The following is a 26,431-nucleotide window of genomic DNA, read 5'->3' as shown; positions in this document are numbered from 1 at the left end:
TCCCATAGACTCCATTTTATCCAAATAATCCAAATTTATAAAAATGATTTCCTTTTTCTCTGTACTAATAAAACAGTAACTTCTACTTGATCCCAACTAAGATATAATTAATCCTTATTGGAAGCAAAACCAGCCTATTGGGTTTATTTCATGATTTTCTAGTGGATTCAAGGTATGAAGACCCAATTGCAGAATGATCAAGTCTGATCTGAAAATCCGGCATCTCAGACCTGTCGAGGTTGCATATAAGTCAATGGGAGAAGTCCCAATGATATTTTGATGTGCGCTGAGTTTTCAGGGGGGTTTTGGGTTAAAATACCGTGAAAATCGGATGGAAAAATCAGAAAAAAAAGCAAAAATCTGATTTTTTTTTCCCCCCGCGAAGCAAATTTTCAGGAAAATGTAATAATAAATAAGCGTAAAAACCCCCGAGCGGATTTGATTGAATTTTGTAGCATCCGATAAATTCGGACTTTGATAAATAACCCCCTAAAAGTTAACTTAAAGGGGTTGTTCATTAAATTACACAATTAGTCAATTTACAATTGGTTTTCATTTTTTATTATTTGTGGTTTTTGAGTTATTTAGCTTTTTATCCAGCAGCTCTTAGTTTGCAATATCAGCAGCTAGGAACCAAATTACCCTAGCAACCATGCATTGATTTGAACAGAGTATTTGTTTTATGGATGGGGTCAGCGACCCCTATTTGAAAGCTGGAAAGGGTCAAATAATTCAGAAACTATAAAATATAAAAGTCGTTGGCTGCTACTGATTACTGTGCCTCACTCTCTCTCACATATAAACTTCGCCCAATAAAGACACATTTTACAGCACTTTGGGTTGGTTGTTCGTTCCCTTCAAACCGGGTGACTGTGATATATTTGCAGCTTATTAGAAGGTGCTGGAGCAGTCCCATTGCTGGGTGTAGGAGATGGTTTCCTCCGGCGATGGGGAACAGTGGCAGCTCAAGTGATTTGTGAACCTCAATAACTTCTACATTAAGCACCTCTCAGAAACAGCTTCATCGCCGCTTGTCAGCCACAGTAAATGAGCCCTAGGGGAGCCTGATTTGGACATTTTATCTCATTTTCAGTTTGCGGTGAGCCAGGTACATTTGTGTTGGAACATGAATGTCATAAAGGAAAGATATAAAAAATTTTATACACTTAATACGTTCTTAAATCATATTGATGGTTCATGGTTTTTTTTTTATTAATGTTTTGCAAAAGGTTAAAATGGGTCATTCAAGGTAAATATGAGGCTCCTTCCTTTCCCCCCTCTAATACGGTAAACAAGCATGGAATCTGTTATCCAGAAACCTGTTATCCAGAAAGCTCAGAATTACTGAAGGGCCGTCTCCCATAGACTCCATGATAATCAAGTAATTCTAATTTTTAAAAGTGATTTCCTTTTTCTCTGTAATAATAAAACAGCAGATTGTACTTGATCCCAACTCAGATATAAATAATCCTTATTGGAATCAAAATCAGCCTATTGGGTTTATTTAATGTTTACATGATTTTCTAGTCAACTTAAGTTAGGAAAATCCAAATTACAGAAAGATCTGTTATCCAGAAAACGCATTAACCAGAATGCTCCAAATTATATCAAGACCATCTCCCGTAGACTCCATTTTATTCATAATTAAAAAAATTTAAAACGATTTCCCTTTTTCTCTGTAATAATAAAACAGTAACTTGTACTTGATCCCAACTAAGATATAATTAATCCTTATTGGAAGTAAAAACTGGCCTATTGGGTTTATTTCATGATTTTATAGTAGATTCAAGGTATGAAGATCTAATTGCAGAATGATCCTTTATCTGGAAAACCCCAGGTCCTAATCATTCTGGTTAACAGGTCGCATACCTGTAATTGATTTTAAGACGTTTTGGGGATAAATGTGTCCGCTTGGGTATGAAATGCGTTAGGCTATGACCTAATGCATTTCAGGGAATGCATTTAAGGGAAATGTATAAATGCTTTTAAATGGACCGCATGTGCCTTATTTCCTCACTAAGCAATACATTATTAATCAACACTCTATAAAACTACGTTTATTTTTTTCTTATTTGTACTTTTCAGAGCATTCATCTCCGTTTTCTTGTTTTATTTATTTGTCATTTTCTAGGCTGCGATGAGACGGACAGGAAAGGTCAAGTGCTGACACTTTTAGCCCAACAGGCACTTTATTGTCAGGACTACAAAGCTGCCAGTGGACACTGCCAAGAACTTATGACTGCAGGTAATATGTGATTACTCTGCCTTTAGTTTTGGGTGGAAATGGAGATTGCTTGGATCATTGGAGGATGCGGGGATGAGAAAATTGTTTGGCTAGAGGGAAACTGACGAGATAGATTGATTAGCAGAGGCACAGCTCGTGGTTCATAACTCTTTAAGTGTAATATTGGGCCAAAATACAGACAAGAAACTGATTGGATTGTCATGTTGGCTCCGTGTGACCTTGAGCAAGTCATCTTCAGTAACATATCAACAAAAAATGAGATTGTAAGCTTGTAGGGCACACACAGTTCTGTGTAGAGGCCTATGTAAAACCAGTAGAATTGTTTTCTATTAAAGATCAATCACTGGCCTGTTCATCCCACTGGTTTCACTTTTAGACGGAAGACTTTGCACAGAATTCCATAAACTGAGAAAGGATGATGGCAGAACAGTGAGAGGGGCTGAAGCACAAATGATTTTATATATATATATATATATATATATATATATATATATATATATATATATATATATATATATATATATATATATATATATATATATATATATATATATATATATATATATATTTAGGAGTTAGACTAAATTACTTACTTAGAGTTGAAGAGATTGGATGTATGTGAGATTTATGGGAAGCTGAGTTAAGGAGGCCATACACAGGGATATCTGCTCGTTTGGCGATGTCACCAAACGAGCGGATCTTTTGAGGTGGGCGATATTGGGCTGATCTGATCATGGGCTCTATGGCTCAATGATCAGATCAGAATGGAGGCAATACGGGCGGTCAGATCGGGGACCGCATCAACAAACAGATGCGGCTGCGATCCAACAGGATTTTTTACCCTGTCAGATCAAAATCTGCCCGATTTTTGGCCAGATATCGATCGGGGACACCTTTCAGATGGCCCCACACACGGGCCAATAAGCTGCCGACTCAGTATGTGAGCAGCTTTTATCAGCCCATGTATGGGGGCCTTTAGGGCTGTTTGATATCACAAAGGTAGGGAAATAGAAACTGTTGGGTTGCATGGGGAAAAGGAAAGTTTAAAATTACTTCAATAAGTTCCAGAGACTTGCTTAGGGACCTGCTCACAGTATATATATATAGTCATGATTACAAGGTGATTAGTACAGGTATGGGGCCTGTTATCTAGAATTCCTGAAACCCGGAATTTTCAGGATAAGGGTTCTTTCTGTAATTTGGGTCTCCTTACTTTAAAACATAATTTAGACATTAAATAAACTCAGTAGGGGCCCATCGGTGCTGCTGTCCCAGGCCCCCCCAGATCCCTGCCCTCTGCTGAAACATTTTTTTTTTTTGACGTGCGGGTGCAGTGTTTATATTACCGTGAGACCTTTTTTTAAATGATCTGGTCTGGGCCGGCGGAGTCCACAAGAGCAGGTGCCCACCGGGTTGTTTTCCTGGTGTCCCACCGGTCTAGTACGACCCTGGTCCTTTTATACGCATAATAGAGGACAGTCTATTTTAACATAAATCCATAAAATGAGGCACAGTTCAGCTTCCACAGTTCCTCCAGGAAACTCAACAAATAAAGGTACAAAATCCTTTGGGTGAATCTATAGCAGAACAATACCTTTAGTCCCACCAATACCTTGGCTGCCACCTATAAGCACTCTTTTGGAGGGTTAGGATAATTCAAACCATTCCAGGGAGTCTTCCTGCCGCAGCTAGGGTAGATTCCCAGGAGGTGCTGTGAATCATGTTTATGCTATATAAATAAATAAAAATAACCATAGCACATTTTCAATGGGCTGTAGAATAGCAAATAGCAAGTGGGGGTGTTGAACAAGGGTCGCCTGAATTTACCACCAGAGCAAAGCAGATGTTTGGTATTGGGCTTTCATGCACTCCTTGCACCAAAATAGCTACAACCAGGAAACTGGCATATGCTGCTGGTATCTATAGGTCTATGGTGGGTCTATGATGAATCTAAAGGCTTATTGTCCTCTACTAAAATCCCTCTGGGTTCTGCACAGAGGAAAGGTCCTTTTCACGTCAAATCCATTCTGGCAGCATTTTGATTTATACTTTATATTTGCACACATGCTGCACTTTTATACAAGCAGTTTTTTATATGATTATAAAAATAAACACTTATAGATAGCAGACTTATCTATTGTCAAGGATGTGGATGCTGCATATTATATATACAATTATTAATTTACTAATACTCTTACTCATTCATTTTCCTGTAAATGCCTTCTTTGGTGGCTGAATTTTTACTAATGGGAAGATCTCATTCTGCCTTAGGCTACAGTAAGTGCTGGGAGGTATGTAGCAAACTGGGACAGTCTGAGAACTATGATGACCTTGGAACACGTCAAGAGCTTATGGCTTATGCCCTGACCCACTGTCCCCCTGGCTCTATACAGACTCTCCTCGCCGCCAGCAGCTCCTTACAGACCCAGGTAAGAGCTTCATTCTGTGCACTCTTTAATTGTGTTGTCAGAAATGGAAATAAAACGCAAATAGCTTTTAGTTAATATAAAAAGAAAGGCTTTAACCACAAAGTGTATCATTTCTTCTAAATAAAACAATATTTAAGAAAGAGTTGGTTCTCCTGCCTTTTCTGCAGATTCTCTATCAAGCAGTCAGTTACCAGATCCAGCCAGGAGAAGTTGATGAACGGGAGAATTCCCATCACGCTGGACCTCCTGCTTTGTCCAGCAAAGATACCTGTCAGGTAATAAGCAGCTCATTTTCTATCTGCCTTTCTGTGGGTTCTGATGTCAGAGATGGAATGTCAAAAGAAATATTTTAGAACCCACGTGATCCTGATAAAAATAAATGCACACCACCAACCAAAGAGCTCTTAGATGACTGTCCATCTGTCCGACTGTTGTGCACACACGCAGGCACTGAGATTGGTATAGACTAGTATAGGGATCCCCAACCTGTTTCACCCATGAACCACATTCAAATATAAGAAGGGTTGGGGAGCAACATAAGCATGAAAATAGTTCCTGAGAATGCCAAATAAGGGCTGTGATTGGCTATTTGGAAGCCCCTATGTGGACTGGCAGCCTACAGGAGGCTCTATTTGACAGTACAACTGGTTTTTATGCAACCAAAACTTGCCTCCAAGCCTGGAATTCAAAATCAAGCACCTGCTTTAAATGCGCAAAAGCATGAACTATTTAGCTCCAACTTACATTGGTCTAACTACTGGGGTGCAGTTGAACTCAGACTCATCCCCTTCTTCTGGCCTGTTGGAGACACCTGCTCAAGGATCTCGGATAGATAAAAGTGCTCAGGCGTGGATCCTGTCTGGAGGGGGGGGCACTATATGGGACATGTGACTCTACTTAAGCCATTTATCGCCATTTACAGTACTCAGACTCGTCTGTCCTTGTTCCTTGTACTGAAACTGATAGGCTGCCGTTTTCTGCCTTCACTTGCATGTTAACATCATTTCTGGAAGCATGTGAATCACCTGAAAATGATGCAATTCCCACAGATTGCTGCATGTTGTTTTGCGTCTGTTGCATTACACTTCATAAATGAGCCTTATGCCATCCAGTCATTCAATGTAAATGTCATTGAAACTTTATACAACGTGTCACACCTCCATCTTTCAAAGTATAGAATGTTACCTCTTTGTATACCAATAATCTCAGCGGAGTGAAGGCAGGGTCACCATTAGTAATCATGGGGCCTCATTCTGTTGGAAAGGCCTGCGACCCCCAAAGGGGTCCATATTATTTGCCCACCAATGACACGAACCCCCTGAGTGGTAAGTCCTACAAAGTCCAACAAATAAAATGGGGCCCCAATAAAAAAAGACAAATGCATTTTCAAAACTTTTGGGGTTTCTTTAACTGTAGCAATGTTGTTATGACATATACCATTCATTGAAGTTTTTTTTTTTAAGAGGAGTTATCATTTTTGCATTCAGTGTGCAATTAAACCTATTGTTTTGAGTAGTAGTTGCCTTACTGGTTGGTTTTCCTGGCAAAGTAGAGACTGCATAGATATTAGGGATGCACCAAACCCACCTGTTTTGAATTTGGCGATTCCTACTTAATAGATTCATCTGAATACCGAGCTGAATCTAGACCCTTGACTGTGTCGGAAATTGAGAAGCACGTGTAGAAACTTTTTTGCTTTGTATAGGGTTCAGATTCCAAATCCTGCTAAGAAACGCTTGGATTCACCAGAATCCTGAAACAAATCTGGGATCCAGTGCATGAGTTTATTTTTCAACCTGCGACTGTCCGGTGGCTGAAAGATGCTGAGCGTTGGCTGGAGAAAAACCATCGGGCAGCCACAGGAGAAGAACTGTTGGATTGGACAACCTAGAACAAATCTTCTAGGGTATAACCACTATCTTAGATGCTACCTGGCTTCAAAATTGCCACTAAACTCACTTTAATATATAGAGGGAGCAGATATAATTGTTCTAATTGATCTAAGGACACATCTTTCTCCCTCTAAAATATACAGTGTGACATGCCAAATCCATCAGATTAGTCTGCTTTATCTGCGTATTGGGAGCCTATGAATTAGTCTAGCAGTTAAGTGATCAGCTTTTGCTCTGGGCTGTCATGATAGAGACCCTGCTTCCATTCTCAATGGCAGCTCCTTTTTGGCCCATGGCAAGTCACTTAATCTCCTGGTGTCCCAGTATACTTAGTACAGGTATGGGATCCATCATGCTGAAGCCCGTTATCCAGAAAGCTCTGAATTATGGAAGGGCCGTCTCCCATAGACTACATATTATCTAAATAATCCATATTTCTTAAAATGATTTCCTTTTTCTCTGTAATAATGAAACAGTAGCTTGTACTTGATCCCAACTAAGATATAATTAATCCTTGTTGGAAGCATAAACTCTTTGTGACACAATAAATTATAATCTCCCTCTTGCCAGGGACACCAAAATTAGACCTTTATCCTTATGATACCATACGGGTTAATCTATGTCTATTACTGATATATTTGGTAGTTCTGTGTAACAATAAATAAATATATAATATTAAACCATTTTCTCACTTTTGTGGGTGCACAATATAAGCCGCCTTTCCTCTTTTCTGTCTCTGTTTAGCGGATTTATTTTTAATCCCATTACTGCCCTTTCTTTATCCCCCTCCTGTGTCCCCTTCAGTGTCCTTTCCATTCTCTGATCTTTTAAACATACAAATAATAGGCATTTTAGTATACCGCTGGGCACAACAGGGACTCCTAACCCATTGCTGTATGCAGAGGAATCATTGTGCCCTAAATACTCTTTGTAGGCAAGTATAAAAGTTACTGTATTTGTGTTTAAAACAATATATATTTTTGGACCCCCGGTGTGTATATTATTATTTAAAATGGTGAGGCAACAAAAGGATATTTTTCGTTCTTAAATGTTTACGCTTTGATAGTTTACTATATATATATATATATATATATATATATATATATATATATATATATATATATATATATATATATATATATATATATATATATATATATATATATATATATATTTGAAAGTTGCTTAGAATTATATTTTTTTAAATTGAGAAAAGGTTGATTTTGGTGTTTACAAAAATCTCTACTTTTTTGCACTCATTTGTGGTTCCACCATTCACATACTACCTTCATCGCGGTTGAAGAGCCTTAGTACTGATGTACCTAATGAGTATGATTGGCCATGCCATGTGTATATATTGTTATAAGTTGGTATGTGTAGGGTTGGATAAGTGGAATACAAGGATCCAGAAAAGGTCTAGAGGAGATTTTGGATGACCAGGTCTAATAACCCATTACCATCAATCAGTTTGTTTCTCAAAGAGACAACCAGTAAATGCTACCTGCTAGAGTCTTTCTCTGAATGTTCTTATTCCTGATTGTATTCCTGGTTGTGACTATGTCTTTGGGAAGTGGTTTTTCTTTAAGAACGGGTCAAGATCCAATGCATTATTTTATGATGATTAGGGAGCCAATATGACATTTTTCCTGATTGTTTGGACACTAGAAGTCACAGCTTTATGATAGTGTTTTGATGAAGTTGCCACATTGGAGCAATCATGGCTGCCCCCATTGGCACGAGTAAATACACATATGAATATAAATAAGCATACTTGTGTAAAATAACCTATACAAATGAAAGGAGGAGGATAAAGTGAATGTAAACCCTACTTGTAGAAAAGGTAAAGTGTTACCTCTCATTCGGCTCTCACCAGCCATCATTTTCAGTGTCCCAACTTACTTAAGTCATTGTAATGTAGGGGACTGTAATGTAATGTATCTAAAGGGATACAATAATTGAGAAGTTTTGTGGCTTGTACAGTCAAACAATCGACATGTCATTGCATACATGACAGCAAAAAAACCCTGAATTAGTAGAATGTAGAGGAAATGCCAAGCCAGAGTAATTGATCTCTGCCACATCATTAGCTTTCACGATTGCAAAGGATTTGGTGTATCTATCAGCGGAATGGTGAAAAATCTGAGTGCCTTTAGTCTCCTTTTTCTTGTGAAGTTCAAACTATATCAAGCAGAAAGCTGGAATTTTATTCCACTGAATCCATCAATATTAAATTTGCTGGACAATTAAGCAGTCTTTGCCAGCAGTTTATCTACAGCTACAAGCTCATAAGCTGGCAACGCAAGGTCAGACTGCATGCTAAAGTGACCTTAATATATTAACTGAGAGAGGAAGATGTGTGGCGGAACTGTAGGGAATTTGTCAGCTAAAATCTTTAACAACTTGTGTCCTCTAGAGATCCAAAGCGTTCCACCCACACCTATTCCGTCATGAACACTTTGGTTAACATTAATCATTTAACATATTTTGTAGACATTTCATGTTTGTTGCCTTTTTAAACTACATGAATAACTAAAAAAAGGAGAGCTGGGAACCATAATCGTATCCAAGTTGTGCCAGATAAAGGTCAGCATACAGTTAATTCTTCTACATCAACTAGCTCAACTATTATCGTGTCAGCTCACCATATACAAAGCACCCTAAATAATATTTCTTAGAGCATACCCTAGTTTATGGCTAGGCAATCTGAATAAAAACCCAGGGAAGAAACATGTGAAGAACACAGGATAGTGAAGAAAGAAGTGAGTTGGGTGAGGGAGCTTCAGGGTGGTTCAGGAATAGGGGTTAGCAGAAAATGAGAGCTGGAATCCATAATCATATCCAGTTGTGCCAGATAAAGGTCTGCATACAGTTTTTGTTCTACATCAACTAGCTCAACTATTATCGTGTGAGCTCACCATATACAAAGCACCCTAAATAATATTTCTTAGAGCATACCCTAGTTGATGGTTAGGCAAGCTGAATAAAAACCAACAGAGGAAACACCTGAAGAACATAGGATAGTGGAGGAAGAAGAGAGGTGGGTGAGGGAACTTCGGGAACAGGTTGAAGATATGGGTGGTTCAGGAATAGGGGTTAGCAGCATAGTAACTCAGTGCCCTTTTAGAAACAACCCAGTATTATTTTCAGATTTAACAGAAAATTAAATCAGAAAGGTATGGGCTACCTCTATTGCCTTAAAATAAATAATTGCTTTAATTTGTCCCTTACTGGAGCTTTCAGCTAGCTAAAACCACTTGCTTTATACCTCGGTCCAATGCAGACTGTTCTTGTTGGATCACAACAAAACAAAATATCAGACAATGGCTTTTGAGGTGTAGGGCTTAGCATTTAACCAGAGCTCCCTACATTTTTCTTTCATTGTGAACCTACCAGTTCCCCAAATGTACTTTAAGGGGCAGATTTATTAAGGTTTGAGTTTTGTTTTCCGCGAAAAATAGATTTTTCAAGTTGTATTTTTTGATCAAAACTCATATTTTCGGGTTAAAAAAGCACTTACATTTTTCGAGATTTATTATACCCTGACCCTGGAAATAGCTAAAAATCTGTCAAGGTTATGTAGGACTCAATGGCATTGACATTGGAATTGAAGATGATAACAGCCTGCATGATGTTGGAGTTTCTTTTGGAGATTTTTACCCAAAAACTTGAATAATTAGAGAGATTCAATTTTTTTTCGCGCAGAAAACTTTAATTTGAGTGTTGGGGTTTTGGCATTGGAACTCGCAGAATCAGTTTTTTTCCATTTGAGTTTTTTTTTTTAAATAAGATACCATTCAAGTTCATTTGAGGTATAAAACACTCTAAAACTCAGCCTTTGATAAATAACAGCCTTTGATAAATAACCCCCTAAATATACATTTCAAAACCTTGACTCTTCAAAAAGAAGCATTTTTTTAATATAAAAAAGGGGCAGTTGAGCATCTTAAGATCTGTTGCCTATAGAACAGCTTGTTTCAATGACTTGAAGTTGACAGGATATAACTCCAAAATGCCACCGAAGAAAGATGCCAGAATCTTGAGTTGGGAGACGATTTGGAATTATTAGCCGAGGTCAAGATACACAAGGCATTCTGATCACAACTAGCAGTCAGAGAATAAGTATAAACAGAAGGTTGACATACTCATTTATATGGTCTTACACATTCATAGGCATAAACTCAACGTATCGCTACTGGCTTGTTGATTCTCATACCGCTGAGATGTATGACTTGACCATTACTCAACTTTAACCTTCACGAGTCTTTCATGTTTGAAATCCTTTATTCTTTGCTAAGGGACACTTTGATTGTGCTCTTCTTTAATCTATATAACAATCCGGGCACAGGGGGCAGAGGAGGAAGTGCCTTCTTGATCATTTGGTTTAGAGCTTACATCTTGAACTTGACCCTCTGTGCTTGAATGCACCATGAAATGAACATTTTACTTGTTATAGAGACGTCTTGTCCTCTTTGATGAGTTTTGTGCAAATGAAGGAGGACTGTTGAAGATTTAAAATTGAAAGCTGTTTTTTTCTTTCCTTCTATACAGGCATTGAGGAAAGAAATTTTGCTTCTCAGACAATCATTGTACCAAGCCTGCTTTATAAATGCCACCGCATGAAATAAAAAAACAAAACCAAAAAAAAGGCTGAATTGTTCTTGCTTCGCTCTTTGGATAGAGCTTTAAAAGACCACATTTAATACATTTGAGTAGTGTGTATAAAAAAAAAAAATGAACTGAAATTGAAGGGGAGGGGGCGGCTGTACTTTTTATCCCCGCTGTTATAAAGCTTCACTGAAACCACAATCTTGTATTTCAGCTTCAAGTTTCCCCCCACTTTTCTTATTAGATTGCTTTAATTTGTATTCATTTATTCACGGCGTCTTCCTCGCTCTTCACAAAACTCATTTCATCTTGTTCCTTCTCTCACATCCTCATTACGACTTTTCATTTAAGGTCTTCGTCATTTTGGCCTCTGATAAAAATGCCCCATATATTGTTCCTTTTTAAAAGTAAATGGCTGTTCTACACAGATAAATGCGATATGGATTATTGAGCCATTGTACACAGAATGCCGGCAAATGAAGAAGCCTATAAATAATATGGGGCATATCTGAATTTGTCTTTTTTTTTTGTGTGTGTGTGTTCCGTAAAGAGTTGAGTTCCAAAAGGAATTCATTAATATTCCTAAAACAACTGTGTGCCTTCAGTAGGATCACATGGCTGCTTCATTGGGACTGATATACACTAATAATTGGTTTAAGTCTGGGGCACCATGAATGAAGGACCGTGCCCTCCTCCTCCATAGACAGTTGTTGATTTTATTTAGTCAAGTTTGGACTAGATATACACACAGAATGACTTTGAATCCAAATTCCATTAGGGAAGCATTATTAAATCAGTGACCAGTAGTGTTCTAGATAGATGAATTTCCAGTGTCATTTCTCCTGGCCTATCCAAGGTTTCCAAGCTTTTATATGGGAGACAGTGGTTTATATGTATTATAAAGGAGAAGTTCAACAATCAATTAAAAATGAGCACACTGTAGACAAGAAACTGCTTTTCATTTTCTATTTTTTGAAATTTTATTTGCCTTCCTTTTCTGCCCAATATTTAAAATACTATCTGGTAGAGGATATTGATGACCACAGCAACCAAAAATCAAGTCCTTGTGAGGCTACATTTCTGCCATTGCATATATTTTTTTTAAAAGCCCTCTCTTATTCACTTGCATTTTGACTTCTAAATCCACTGCCTTGTTGCAGATAACCGAGCAGCCATATAGCAGTTCAAATTCAGAACTGGAGGTCTAAAATACTAACTAATACTATCGAATTCAAGATTCAATTCCGGATTCAAACAGGATTTGGGCTCTTTCAGCAGGATTCAGCCAAATCCTTCTGCCTGGCCGAACTGAATACGAATCCTGCTTTGCATATGCAAATTAGGGGCAGGGAGGGAAATTGCGTGAATTTTTGTCACAAAACAAGGAAGTAAAAAATGTTTTCCCTTCCCATCCCTAATTTGCATATGCAAAGTAGGATTCATTTTCGCTATTTGGCTGAATCTTTCTCGAAGGATCGGCCGAATCCAAAATAGTGGATTCAGTGCATCCCTATAAAATACTAAATCCAGAAACCACAAAAATAGAGATAAAAGAAACTTAAATACAAATTGTCATATTATACCACTGTCATCCTTTTACTAAACTTTAGGTGATGTGCGGTTTGACTGGAAACCTGCGGTGGCCTGCAGGTTGGAAGCGGGTTTGAGTTGAAATTTGGCCAACCGTTGCGAGTTAGGGTTGGGTGCAGGTCAGACTGAGGAAGTACACTCCTCCTCTGCTCCCAAAGATTCCCTCTCTTGGAACCAGAGGTACTCACAGAAGTAGCGTACATATTTATAAGACACAGGCATGGGTTAGGAACAGGACCTACAACAATAACATATTGTGGGTTAGGGTCTAAGGTATTGCAGGTTGTGGGTTGAGTTTTTCCTGACCGGCACATCTATTAAAACGTGCACTTAAGATTAACTACCCTTTTAATAAGCAGCATTCCCAACAATGGTAGGTGGGAACAACCTCAACACACAGACACATTCTATGCAGAAGTCTCATGTTTTCTAACTTGTCTGCTGAGAATCTCAAACTACCAGCATGCTCCATAATTGTTATTCTGATTTCATGTCGCTTAAATGTACAGGCTGATACTAAGGCTCCGTCAGTGCAGTCTGCAGATTTATTGCAACGAACCACAGCTACGACCATGAAAGTGCTGACTAACACAACCATGACCACTAAGGCTGTGCTGCATGCTGTGAGCGATGGACAATGGTGGAAAAAGTCACTAACCTACCTCCGACCCTTGCAAGTAAGGATCCAGCGCCATGTTCTACTTTTTTATACTTGTCTGATTGATTTGCTAATACATAATGATACCGGTATGGGATCTGTTATCCAGAATGGCTACAGAGGTAAGTGTATATCTACTGATGAAGCTCCATCCATTATTCATGAAGTTCAAAAAGCCAAGATCTCACTCTTTACTTGAAGTGCCACACAACATGAAGGTTATTTAGAAATATATTGTAAATGATGATGATGATGGTATCTCATTCTTGACTTGAGGTGCCACACAACATGAAGGTTATTTAGAAATATATTGTAAATGATGATGATGATGGTGTCTCATTCTTGACTTGAGGTGCCACACAACATGAAGGTTATTTAGAAATATATTGTAAATGATGATGATGATGGTATCTCATTCTTGACTTGAGGTGCCACTCAACATGAAGGTTATTTAGAAATATATTGTAGATGATGATGATGATGATGATGATGGTATCTCATTTTTGACTTGAGGTGCCACACAACATGGAGGTTATTTAGAAATATATTGTAAATGATGATGATGGTATCTCATTTTTGACTTGAGGTGCCACACAACATGGAGGTTATTTAGAAATATATTGTAAATGATGATGATGATGGTGTCTCATTCTTGACTTGAGGTGCCACACAACATGGAGGTTATTTAGAAATATATTGTAAATGATGATGATGGTATCTCATTCTTGACTTGAGATGCCACACAACATGGAGGTTATTTAGAAATATATTGTAGATGATGAAATAATTAATCCCGTCTAGTTGCTAGTGCTGACTTGCCCTGGTAGGCAGTGGTTTAGTAGTCCCAATTTACTGTAGTATGACAAGGAGAGGACATGACTTAAAAGGTAAAGAGTTGCATATTGGAAGTTGAAGACTAAATCAAGTCGCTTATACATATGCAAGAAGTAAAGGTGTGGAGTATATCATATTTCTTGCTGTGTTATTTGGACTTATTTGGTGCAGCAGAACATACATCAGGCACCTGTTAAAGGGGGTGGTTGACCTTTTAGTTAAATTTTAGTTGCTCTAGAATTATTTATAAATAAAATTTATCGTTTTTGAATTATTTATTTATCTTCTGACTCTTTCCAGCTTTCAAATGGGGGGTCACTGACCCCATCTAAAAAACAAAACAAATGCCCTTTAAGGCTACAATTGTATTGTAATTGCTACTTTTTACTACTCCTCTTTCTATTCAGGCCTCTCCTATTCATATTCCATTCTCTTATTCAAACCAATGCGTGGTTGCTACGGTTTTTGACCCTAGCAACCAGATTGCTGAAAGTGCAAACTGGTGAGCTGAAAAAAAAAAAGCTGAATAACTCAAAAAACACAAATAATACAAACCAAATGCAAAGTGTCTCAGAATATCAGTCTCTACATCATACTAAAAGTTAACTTCAAGGTGAACAACCCCTTTAAGTAGAGAAGATACGTTACTTAGAATCAGAAAATAACCTGTGATTTATTTTACGTTTACACAAGCACAGCTTTCACAGTTGACAGTATAGTAGGTGATTGAGATGCCTGTTGTAAATAAGGGAGATGCAGGGTTTGACTTGCGCAATCTACTGTACATTTTCACTTCTTAGTGTTAACACCATTAATACAAATTTCTGCTCCTCTAGACAACCTCCATTCATTCTGGTTCCATCTTCCTACGTTGTGTTCATTCATCTTCCTTCTTTTATGCCACCGTGCTTCCGTTGAAAGTTCTCTGCCTTTCTTATTATCTTCAATCTTCTGGACACTTCTCTCTTTCCCTTCTTCTAGAATTCCTTTCCCCATTTATTATGCCCCATCAGCCCACTTTTATATAAATGCACAAAAAAAAAAAGTTGTAAGTGATGTTATTTTCCTTTAAAGGATAATAAAAAACTTTGTGATGCTTGTTGTTTTAACAGTCAGCACGTATTTTATATACTGAACTTACTGCACCAGCCTAAAGGTTCTGCACCTTTATAACAGTGATCCATGCCTTTGAATTCGTCACAGGAGCTCCCCATCTTGGATTTTATTTGAAGTGCCAGTGGCACTGCACATGCTCAGTGAGCTCCCGTCTGCTTTTGAGAAGCAAAGCTTAGGGGTCACCAATCATCAAGCAGAATATACCTGTTATAAACAAATACTATACTCCGAAGAAGCGGCCATTATGGGCCACGAAACGCGTCAGTAGTTTGTAATCTATATGCTCTAGACCTTTGCCGACAGATTTTTAAAGGATGAAATAAAAGTGGAAATATTTTGCCACTCATTTTGAGAAGTGCGGTTGATCCGGAGCTGAGAGAAAGATATATTTTTTGATTGTTTGCAGAGTGGGAGTGGCCAGGAACCTGCACGTGAATTCGGGCGTTTGGCGTTGAGCTCCTCTATCGCTTACTAAATAAGAACTGATGCTTCAAGTCTGATTATTACACTCTAATTTTAACTGCAGTGATTAGTGATGGGCGAATTTGCGTCCGTCTTTTAGACGCCGGCGACAAATTTTTTTTTGCGCTGGCGAATTTTTGCGGGCGTTTTCGCCAATTTATTCGCTGGCGGCAAATCACACAAATTCGCTGCAAATTCACGCCTGGCGAATAAATTCGCCCATCACTAGCAGTGATGTTTAGAGCTGCCATTTACTGTAATTTGAACGGGAATTCATATTAATCAGCCAAGTATTGTGATACTTATATTACAGTATATACGGTATATTGTGAGTGGGTCCCTAAGCTCAGTAAGTGACAGCAGCACAGAGCATGTGCAGTGAATCAGCAGAAAAGAAGATGGGGAGCTACTGGGGCATCTTTGGAGACACAGATCTTTACTGCTAAAGGGCTGTGGTTGCCTTGGGCTGGTACAGAAGCACAAAACATAATGTACAACATTTCTAGCTACTTCTTTAGTTAAACTTTAGTTCTCAATTCAAGCCACTTCTATCAAGGTACCTTTACATATGCGGCTGTTAATGGTACAAGTGCTATGCAGTCTCTTATTAAATGAACTAGTTTATTGGGTGAAGTTGAACTTTAAATCTATTGAGATTTCCGTTCTTTTATTGAAAATCTATTGACTTGTTAACCCACCCCGTGCTGGCTGTTATTTCTGCAGGCTCAGGAATCGGGTGATGAAGTTATTAGGAGCGCCACCGAAGCTAATGTAAGAGTGGGAAAACAAGGCTGCCATCCTTTTTATGAGTCTTTAATCATCAATCCATTTATTGCTGAAGTAAGTAGATGTGTTACGCAAGCTAAGAGAAATGCCTTTATCACTGGTAATTTAGATAACCGCATTAAATGCCTTCCAGTGGGTCTGAAGGTTTAATTAAATAGACCTCTTGTTCAATCGTCATTTTATCAAATAAGTACCTATTTAAAAGATTACAAAGGGAAGTATTTTTTACCCCTAATTGATCATTCTGTACTTTGCAGCTTTGAAGTTTTTGATGGAGGTTATTTTATGTATTTTATAAACAACTGAATACATTAAAGTAAATAAAATATACTGGGGGATATTAGTTGCCCCGGACAAATCACTTTTTCTTCGGGCGACTAATCTCCCCGAACTGCCTCCCTGCTGGTTAGAATCTAAATCGCTGGTTAGAATCTTTGTTTCCCGAAGTTGCCCCGAAGTTGCCTCACAAGGAAACAGGGAGGCAGTTTGGGGAGATTAGTCACCCAAAGAAGAAGGGATTTGTAGATGGGCGACTAATCTTCCCCAGTAGCTTTGTGTGCCCCTGCCCTAGGGGATCTCATTGTTGAGAGATACCTCATGCACCTCTGTGTTGCTGGGGGAATGTCAAAACTCCTGCCTGTATTGTTACCTATGAGCAGGGCCAAACCACCCCACTCCCCCCCTCTCGTGCCCGACCACGACTTAGTGTGCAGCCAGCAGGACGGGGGACAAAGGAGGGAGAGCAACTGAGAGGAGGTGGAATTGATGGGGGGGGGGAGCAATGAAGGGGAGGTGACAGTGACAAGGGGAAAGCAATGGAGGGAAGGTGGGAGTGACAGGGGAGAGGGCGACGGAGGGGAGGTTGGAGTGATGGGGGAGAGAGCGACGGAGGGGAGGTGGGAGTGAAAGGGAAGAGCAAAGAAGGGTAGGTTGGAGTGACGGGGGAGAGAGCGGTGGAGGGGAGGTGGAAGTGATGGGGGAGAGCGATGGAGGGGAGGTGGGAGTGACAAAGGGGGAGAGAGAGCGGTGGAGGGGAGGTGGAAGTGATGGGGGAGAGCGATGGAGGGGAGGTGGGAGTGACAAAGGGGGAGAGAGCGGTGGAGGGGAGGTGGAAGTGATGGGGGAGAGCGATGGAGGGGAGGTGGGAGTGACAAAGGGGAGAACGACTGAAGGGAGAGCGGGAGAGAGTGGCGGAGGCAAAAACCAAAGAGGGCTGCAAAAACTGAATAGGGGTAGGCAGAAGACAATTTAAGAGGTACCTGCCTAGCGCCCCCTATCGTTGCACCCTAGACAGGTGCCTGTGCGGCCTACTCCTAATTCTGGCTCTGCCTATAGGCCAGTCCTAGGGGAGATAGGGGAGAGGTACTACTGTGGCACAAATATATATATATATTAAAAAAAATTAAAAATACATTTATTTTTTCCTGGAAATAATATATTTACTAAACACACAAACCTAATTAAAGGGAGACTTTAAGACCAGTGACCACATCGGTCAAAGTAAATAAGGCCCAGTACGATATGCTTTTTAAAAAGAGAGAGATTATCAATGGCTTTTAGTGGATTTATACAGCACAAGCGGCTTCCAAGTCAACCTAACTTCAATGCAGGATTAATACTTCAACTGCAAAGGTTTTTAACCCATCAAAACAGACTGATTCCACTGGTTCCCCCCAGAAGCCTTAAAATCACTTGGGACTGCTGGACTTTGTAGAAATTTCCTTTCATCCTGGCCCTTCAAACCAGCTGGACTTTACTTGTGATTGTGGATAGGAATATTAATAATTTTTATTTCCTTGTGTATGTACTTCAAGAAGATAAATCAAGACACTCAACTCCTGCTTGTATTTCATTCACCTTATCTGCCAGGCCTTCCGAACACAGTTTGGATTTATAGCCACCTCCTTCCACTGCGGTCTGTACACTTTCTGCCCTGGCCTTAGTCATCTTTTTCTTTTTAGAACAATTCTTAATGATCTTTTGTTGACTCCTGGATTATATATTATATATATATATATTTCTGAAGGGTTGTACCAGTAATTCATTTCTGAGTGTCGACCAACCTTATCAATCAAAGCTTCCCTATAGAAATGCTTGTCTACAAATATTAACCTTTTGTCCTTCTTTGATAATGGAGCAGAGTGAAGCGACGTATTCCACATACCAGCAAAGTCCCCGGGAAAGCTTTGCTGAGGTGCTTCTGAGGACGGGCAAATTGGCAGAAACAAAGAGTGAAGGAGAAAGCTTGTTCCCAGCAACTGAAGGTAAAACACTATAAACAATGCATTTGTATTGATATGTATAGACAGGAAGCATTTCTTTTCGCACTTACTGCGGATTGGCTGCAATGGCCGACTGCACTTGTGCTATTTAGTTGATAAATGAGGCAGATTCCGAAAAACACATTCTCTCAGAGATGTCTTTCATTAAAAGAAAACTATACCCCCAAATAATGTAGGTCTTTATAAAAAGATATTGAATAAAACAGCTGAGATGTAAAACCCTGCTTCCTGTAAATAAACCATTTTCATAATAATATACTTTTTAGTAGTATGTGCCATTGGGTAATCATAAATAGAAAATGGCCATTTTAAGAAGTAAGGGCCGCCCCCTGGGATCACAGGATTTACAGTGCACACAAACAATCCAAGGGCACACATACATGTTAGGTCACATGAGCCAATAAACAGACTTCTTCCTGGTCAGGTGACCTCTGGGGGAACACACACCATCACAAAGTGGTGGTTCAAGGTAAAAAAAACATAAAAGGAAAATATTTACCAATATATATCTCAATTTGGTAGGATTCTTTAAGAGGTCACTTACTATGATATAAACAAATCTGTTGGTTAAGTATTCATTCTGGGTGTCTGGTTTTCCTTTAAAATGGCCAGGAGCTCTAGCTCCAAGGTGGGAGTCAATTTATGATTTAGTCAAAAAAAAATAAAGTTTTCTTCAACAGATTTTTTGTAACATTTTTTATTATAAGATCAGCAAAACAGTATATCATTCAGTACAGAAGCAATCATGGTGTTATAAGGTAAAACTGTAAAATTTTTAACATATACTAAGGAGAAGACATATTCAGTAATGCAATTTTATTGGAAGAGAGGGAGGGAGGGGAGAGAAAGAAAGGGGGGGAAAGAGGGGTAGGAAAGGGGTGGGGGAGTTAAGATGGCTAAAAATGAAGATGATGAGAGGGAAGAAAGGTCTACGCCAGAGGTTATTTAGCTAGTGAGGAGGAAAGGTAGAGAGAAATAAGTCATTGGGCGATGAGGTCTACAAATCCAAATGCAGTATATAAAGGCTACAGAGTTTTGGAGGAAGGGGGGGGGTCAAAAATTAACTTAGATGTTTGAGGGAAGGTCTGGTGTTGGTTGTGGGTTTGCCAGTCCAACAAATTCCCAAATGACCCCAGTTGCATAGCCTAGCAATTCTTTCTTCAAGTTCCCTGTTACTTGCAAGGGTTTTTTTTTTTAAGCTAACCAAATTGCAAACCCTAATTTGCATATTCATGTCAAACGAAAATCTCATCCTTTTCAATTGTCCAGTGATTTAAGGTTTTCCCGAATGCCGGAAGAGTTCAACTGCAGAAAAGAATTCTGGATATTTTTGTCAAAAGTTCTGGGTTTCAAGCAAATCCTGTTCATGGCATCATTAATAATTAATAAAGGTGCTAAGGTTATTATCAGACGTTTCTAGTTACATAGGTGTCCAGGGAGAGTATGAACTGGAAATATGAAGCTGTATGGTACTGTTTTATTTGTTTTACCGTGGCTTGGGGAGAATCGGACATTTGTCTTGTCCAAGAAGAAGTGGCGCTACAATGCTTGGTATCGTTGATGACAAATATTAGAGTCCGGGTATGCCAAGAATATAATAGCTGGGGGCCTGCATGTTAAACATCCCTTGCCTTACACTTTATAAAGTATAACTTATGTACAGGCCCGCATTAAAGAAGACAATATAACAATACATACTGTATGATACAAACCTAGTATGCGCGGCCATAATACCAGCCCACCAACATAACTTCAATAGAATAACCGAAAAACCAAAAAAAAAAAAGAATCTAATTGAAGGGAAGGTGCACACAACGCAGAATAAGGTATAGGGTTTAGCGCACGATTAAACCTAAATAGCCAGTATTGAAGATAAGCTAACAAAAAGCCTTCATTGTGTATTTCACGTTTGGTGGGAAGCTGCAGCCAAGGCGGCAATTTGAGCGTCTCCCAAGCTGTATTTTATTTAGTAATGCGAGGAAAATCACAATTCCTTTGTCTGGATAAACATGTGTTCTTAAATAATAATTACATTCATATCATAGTCTATCATAGTCTGTCAAGGCTTTTACCATCTGTTGTAAACCCAATCCTAAATATTCATGTCAAATTACATCTAATTTTACTGTACATTTCTTCTCTTCTTTTTGCTTTTTATCTAATTGATGGGAAAATTCTATAAAAAGTAGCCTGACGAGCAGAACTCAAGGTAGGGGGTAGAGGCATGGGCCTAGGGTGCAGGGGCGTAACTACAGAGGAAGCAGACCCTGTGGCTGCAGGGCGCCCAGGAGATATAGGGGCCCCATGACGCTCTAATTAATACATCATTTAATAAATATTGGTAAAACAGGTCAACCTCTAGACTGGGGGTCTGAAAAATTATTTGCTGTGGGGCCTAGTAATATCTAGTTACGCCACTGCTAGGGTGCAACCAATTTCAAAAAATTATTTTATTGCAGTATGCATACCAGCACACCATGGGGCATATTTACTTAGCTTGAGTGAAGGATTAGAAGAAAAAATACTTCAAATTTCGAATGGTTCTTTTTGGCTACTTCGACCATCGAATTTGACTTTGAATCGAACGATTCGAACTAAAAATCGTTCGACTATTCGACCATTCGATAGTCAAAGTACTGTCTCTTTAAAAAAAACTTCAATCCCCTACTTCACCAACTAAAACCTACTGAGGTACAATGTTAGCCTATGGGGAAGGTCCCCATAGGCTTTCTAGCTATTTTCTGATCGAAGGAATTTCATTCGATCGATGGATTAAAATCCCTCGTGCGATTCGAAGGATTTAATCCTTTGATCGATCGATCAAAGTATTTGCGGTAAATCCTTTGACTTCGATATTCGAAGTCTAAGGATTTTACTGCGACGGTCGAATATCGGGGGTTGATTAACCCACGATATTTGACCCTAAGTAAATGTGCCCCTATGTTTGATAGGACCAGCTCCTTGTCTCTCCAAATTCTTCTATGTCCATCACTAACTTTTCTTAAAGGGGTTCTTAACCTTTTAGTAACATAGTAAGTTAGGTTGAAAAAAGACACATGTCCATCAAGTTCAACCTTTTAACTTTTTTTTAACCTGCCTAACTGCCAGTTGATCCAGAGGAAGGCAAAAAACCTCATCTGAAGCCTCTCCAATTTGCCTCAGAGGGGGAAAAATTCCTTCCTGACTCCAAGATGCAATGGGACCAGTCCCTGGATCAACTTGTACTATGAGCTATCTCCCATAACCCTGTATTCCCTCACTTGCTAAACACCATCCAACCACTTCTTAAAGCTATCTAATGTATCAGCCTGTACCACTGATTCAGGGAGACAATTCCACATCTTCACAGCTCTCACTGTAACAAACCCCTTCCCAATATTAAGGGTAGGACTCCACCGGCGATTTTGGCACAATCCGACTCGCTGCGCAAAAATGCAGGCATCACGTAGGATGCAACGGAAATAAGGTAAAATATGGAAATGTTGGATAAAGTCGCATCGTTGATCCAACACTACTGTCGGATGCAGACGCATCGTGCAGCGTCTGCATCCGTCAGTCATGTCGCGTCAGATCAATGCTGCGACACCATCCAACAATGCTATCACTTACCTTTTTTCCTTCACATCCGACTTGACGCCTACGTTTTCGATTGGCGCGCCAAAATTGCCTGTGGAGTCCTAACCGTTTGGCGGAACCTCTTTTCTTCTAATCGGAATGAGTGTATGATGTAGAGATTGATATTCTAAGACAATTTGCAATTTGTTTTCATTTTTTATTATTGAAGGTTTTTAAGTTATTTAGCTTTTTATTCAGCAGCTCTTCAATTTTCATCTTAAGCAGTCTGGTAATTAGGGTCCAAATTACCCTAGCAACCATGCATTGATCTGAATAAGAGACTGGAATATGAATAGGAGAGGTCTGAATAGAAGGATCAGTAATAAAAAGTAGCAATAACAATACATTTGTAGCCTTCCATTTGCTTTTTAGAAGGGAGTCAGCGACGCCTATTTGAAAGCTGCAAAGAGTCATAAGAAAAAGGCAAATAACTATAAAATAATAAAAAATAAATAATGAAAATTAATTGAAAGGTTGCTAAAAATTGCCCGTTCTATAATATAATAAAGGCTACCTTAAAGGTGAACCACCCCTTTAACCATGAGAGCGGAGGTGGTGCCACAAATGCCTCGACTTCTTGGCCCAGCTTGGGTACATAGTCCTTCCATAGAACATAACCAAAAGTGAGGGAGTAACCATATAATGAAGAACATATAATGATAATTTAATTCCCTTGACTTCGGCTTTTCATAGTCCCGAATCTTAGTGAGTATTATTCTCCTATTACTATTCATACCTGCATCTCTCAGTTTGGCTGAAACTTTGAATTCAACCCAATTCCTTATCGTGCGTCACACTTGACACTTGGAGGAATTGTGATAAATGGCATATTTGGCCTTAGTACGAATAAAACAAATCTGTTATATTAGTCCCAAACATTGTATCACAAGTTTTTGAAAATAGATGTGTTAAATAAATCATGTTTTAGAAAAGCTATTAAGCCCCTCATCAATATTCCCTTTATAATGTATTGATATGACTTGTGTCTATGGGAAACTGCGGTCTTCGAGCCAATGGAAATACGGCACCATTGTGGCATGTAACTAGCTATATACATTACTATACGTGCATAATTTATAGCTGCAGGGTTCATTTAGGACACAACTGCTTTTGTGGCATTAGGACAAAATGGAAACTTGTAAAGCTCTTGCTTTAGTAGGGGATCCTGCTAGTATTTTGCCTGCTCATAGAGCAAAGCATTGTCTCAGCCCCTTAGTGTAAGTGGCTGATCATAAACAGGATGGAAGTATTATGCATTAAACCAGTGATTTTGATAAAATTTGCCTCGCATTTATGCTGCAATGTATTCTGTGGCATTATGGGTGAAATTGGCACTGCATTTATCTACAATGTGTTCTGGGGTTATTATGGAGGACAATGGCACTGTATTTATCTACAGTGTGTTCTGGGGTTATTATGGAGGACAGTGGCACTGCATTTATCTACAATGTGTTCTGGGGTTATTATGGAGGACAGTGGCACTGCATTTATCTACAATGTGTTCTGGGGTTATTATGGAGGACAATGGCACTGCATTTATCTACAATGTGTTCTGGGGTTATTATGGAAGACAATGGCACTGCATTTATCTACAATGTGTTCTGGGGTTATTATGGAGGACAATGGCACTGCATTTATCTACAATGTGTTCTGGGGTTATTATGGAGGACAATGGCACTGCATTTATCTACAATGTGTTCTGGGGTTATTATGGAGGACAATGGCACTGCATTTATCTACAATGTGTTCTGGGGTTATTATGGAGGACAATGGCACTGCATTTATCTACAATGTGTTCTGGGGTTATTATGGAGGACAATGGCACTGCATTTATCTACAAGGTGTTCTGGAGTTATCATGGAGGACAGTGGCACTGCATTTATCTACAATGTGTTCTGGGGTTATTATGGAGGACAGTGGCACTGCATTTATCTACAAGGTGTTCTGGAGTTATTATGGAGGACAGTGGCACTGCATTTATCTACAATGTGTTCTGGGGTTATTATGGAGGACAGTGGCACTGCATTTATCTACAATGTGTTCTGGGGTTATTATGGAGGACAATTGCATTGTATTTATCCTACAATGATATCTGATTTAATTATAATGGCATTGTCACTTTACTTATCCGACAGTATGTTCTGGGGTTATTATGGATGGCATTGGCACTGTATTTATACTATAGTATGTTTGAGGGATATTTAGGATGACATTAGCATTGAATTTATCCTAAAATGTGGGGTTATTATGGATAACATTGGCACTGTATCCTACAGTAAATTCTTGGGTTATGTTTGATGACATTGGCACTGTATTTACCCTATATTGTGTTCTGGGATTATTATGGATGATGTATTTATTCTGCAGTGTGTTCTTGGGTTATTATGGATGCTATTGGCACTGTATCCTACAGTGTGTTTGGGGTTATTGTGGATGACACTGACAAGGTATTTATACTACAAATTGGGGTTATTATGGATGACATTGACACTGTTTACCTACAAAGTGGTGTTATTATGGATGGCATTGGCACTGTATTTATACTATAGTATGTTTGGGGGATTTTTAGGATGCATTGGCATTGTATATATCCTACAGTATGTTATGGGGTTTCAGTATTTATTGTTGACATTGTATTTATCCTACAATGTGTTCTGGGGTTATTTATTGTTGACATTGTAGTTATCCTTCAGTGTGTTATGCAGTTATTATGGATGTAATTGAAGCTATATTTATGCTACAGTGTTTTCTGGGTTTTGGATGACACTTGCACTGTATTTATCCTACAAACTTGGGTTATTACAGATTAAATTGGTACGGTATTTTTCCAACCAAGTGGGGGTTTTATGGAAAGCATTGTCACTGTGTTTACTGTACAATGTGTTCTGGTTTTATCATAATGACATTTCACTCTACTTATCCTAAAGTGTCTTCTTTGGTTATTATGGATGACATTGGCACTGTATTTATCCTGAAGTATGTTGTGGTGTTATTTTCGGAAGACATTGATGCTATATTCATAATGCAGCGTGGCACAGGGTTATTATTGTTGACACTGGCACTGTATTTATACTATGGTGTGTTCTGGTTTTATTTTGGATACTATTGACACTGTATTTATACAGTATTTATCCTACAGTCTGTTCTTATCTTATTATGGATGATACAGACACTGTATTCATCCTACAGTGTGTTCTGGAGTTAATTTGGATGACATTGATGCTGTAGTCATACTGCAGTGTGGTCTGGCATTATTATTAATGACATTGGCACTGAATTTGTCCTTCAGTGTTTTCTTGGGTTAGTTTGCATGGCATTGGCACTGTATTCATCCTACAGGGTGTTCTGGGGTTAATATGGATGACATTAGCACTTTATTTATCCTACATTGTAGTCTGGGGTTATAATGGATGATATTGTTACTGTATTTATCCTACAGAGTGTTCTGGGAGCATTATTCATAGAATTGGGGCTATATTTGTCCTGCCATGTTTTGTGCGGTTTTGTACATGAATTTGACTGTGGGATACTTTAAATCCCCGTAGAAAATGCCATTAATTAGCCTTCCCAAATCTGGCTATGTGTCTGTCTATTATATTGTGTTATGTTTTCGCTTCATTCTATCAAATTAGTTAACCAAGGGTATGGTCCTTGCACATAGCACTCTAGTTTTGCCCAAATTTTCAGGCCCCTTTATTGGTTGGCTACTTACTGTATATCCCTCATTCCGTCTATTACTGTACAGAATCTGACAGGGTTATGGGACTCACTTTGCATAGTATAATACATAAGCAATTTATAATGCAATAACGTTATTACCAAAGTGGTGGCGTATATTCCCAATATCATTAATTTCATTACTTAACATGCATTTATTACTTTACTTTAAATGATAAATCTCATTAGCCTAGAATCAT

General features: G+C 38.8%; 1 protein-coding gene across 4 annotated transcripts in view; it reads left to right on the top strand.

The window, feature by feature from the left end:
* Positions 1-26,431, top strand: part of nbas.L (NBAS subunit of NRZ tethering complex L homeolog) — a 457,628-nt gene that overhangs the window by 203,147 nt on the left and 228,050 nt on the right. Inside the window, exons 33-38 of one of the 4 annotated variants that reach the window (XM_041563560.1) lie at positions 2,132-2,245; positions 4,517-4,674; positions 4,842-4,949; positions 13,271-13,438; positions 16,555-16,671; positions 18,758-18,881. In XM_041563560.1, coding sequence (XP_041419494.1) covers positions 2,132-2,245; positions 4,517-4,674; positions 4,842-4,949; positions 13,271-13,438; positions 16,555-16,671; positions 18,758-18,881 — 789 coding nt within the window. Of the gene's footprint in view, positions 1-2,131; positions 2,246-4,516; positions 4,675-4,841; positions 4,950-13,270; positions 13,439-16,554; positions 16,672-18,754; positions 18,882-26,431 lie in introns of all 4 variants that reach the window. The other 3 variants (XM_041563559.1, XM_041563562.1, XM_041563561.1) reach the window with 3 other exon arrangements.

This window comes from Xenopus laevis, chromosome 5L (genome assembly GCF_017654675.1).
Source record: "Xenopus laevis strain J_2021 chromosome 5L, Xenopus_laevis_v10.1, whole genome shotgun sequence".
NCBI classification, from domain to species: Eukaryota; Metazoa; Chordata; class Amphibia; order Anura; family Pipidae; genus Xenopus; species Xenopus laevis.
Note: the sequence above shows the minus strand (reverse complement) of the source record. Positions and strands in the feature narration are given on the sequence as shown.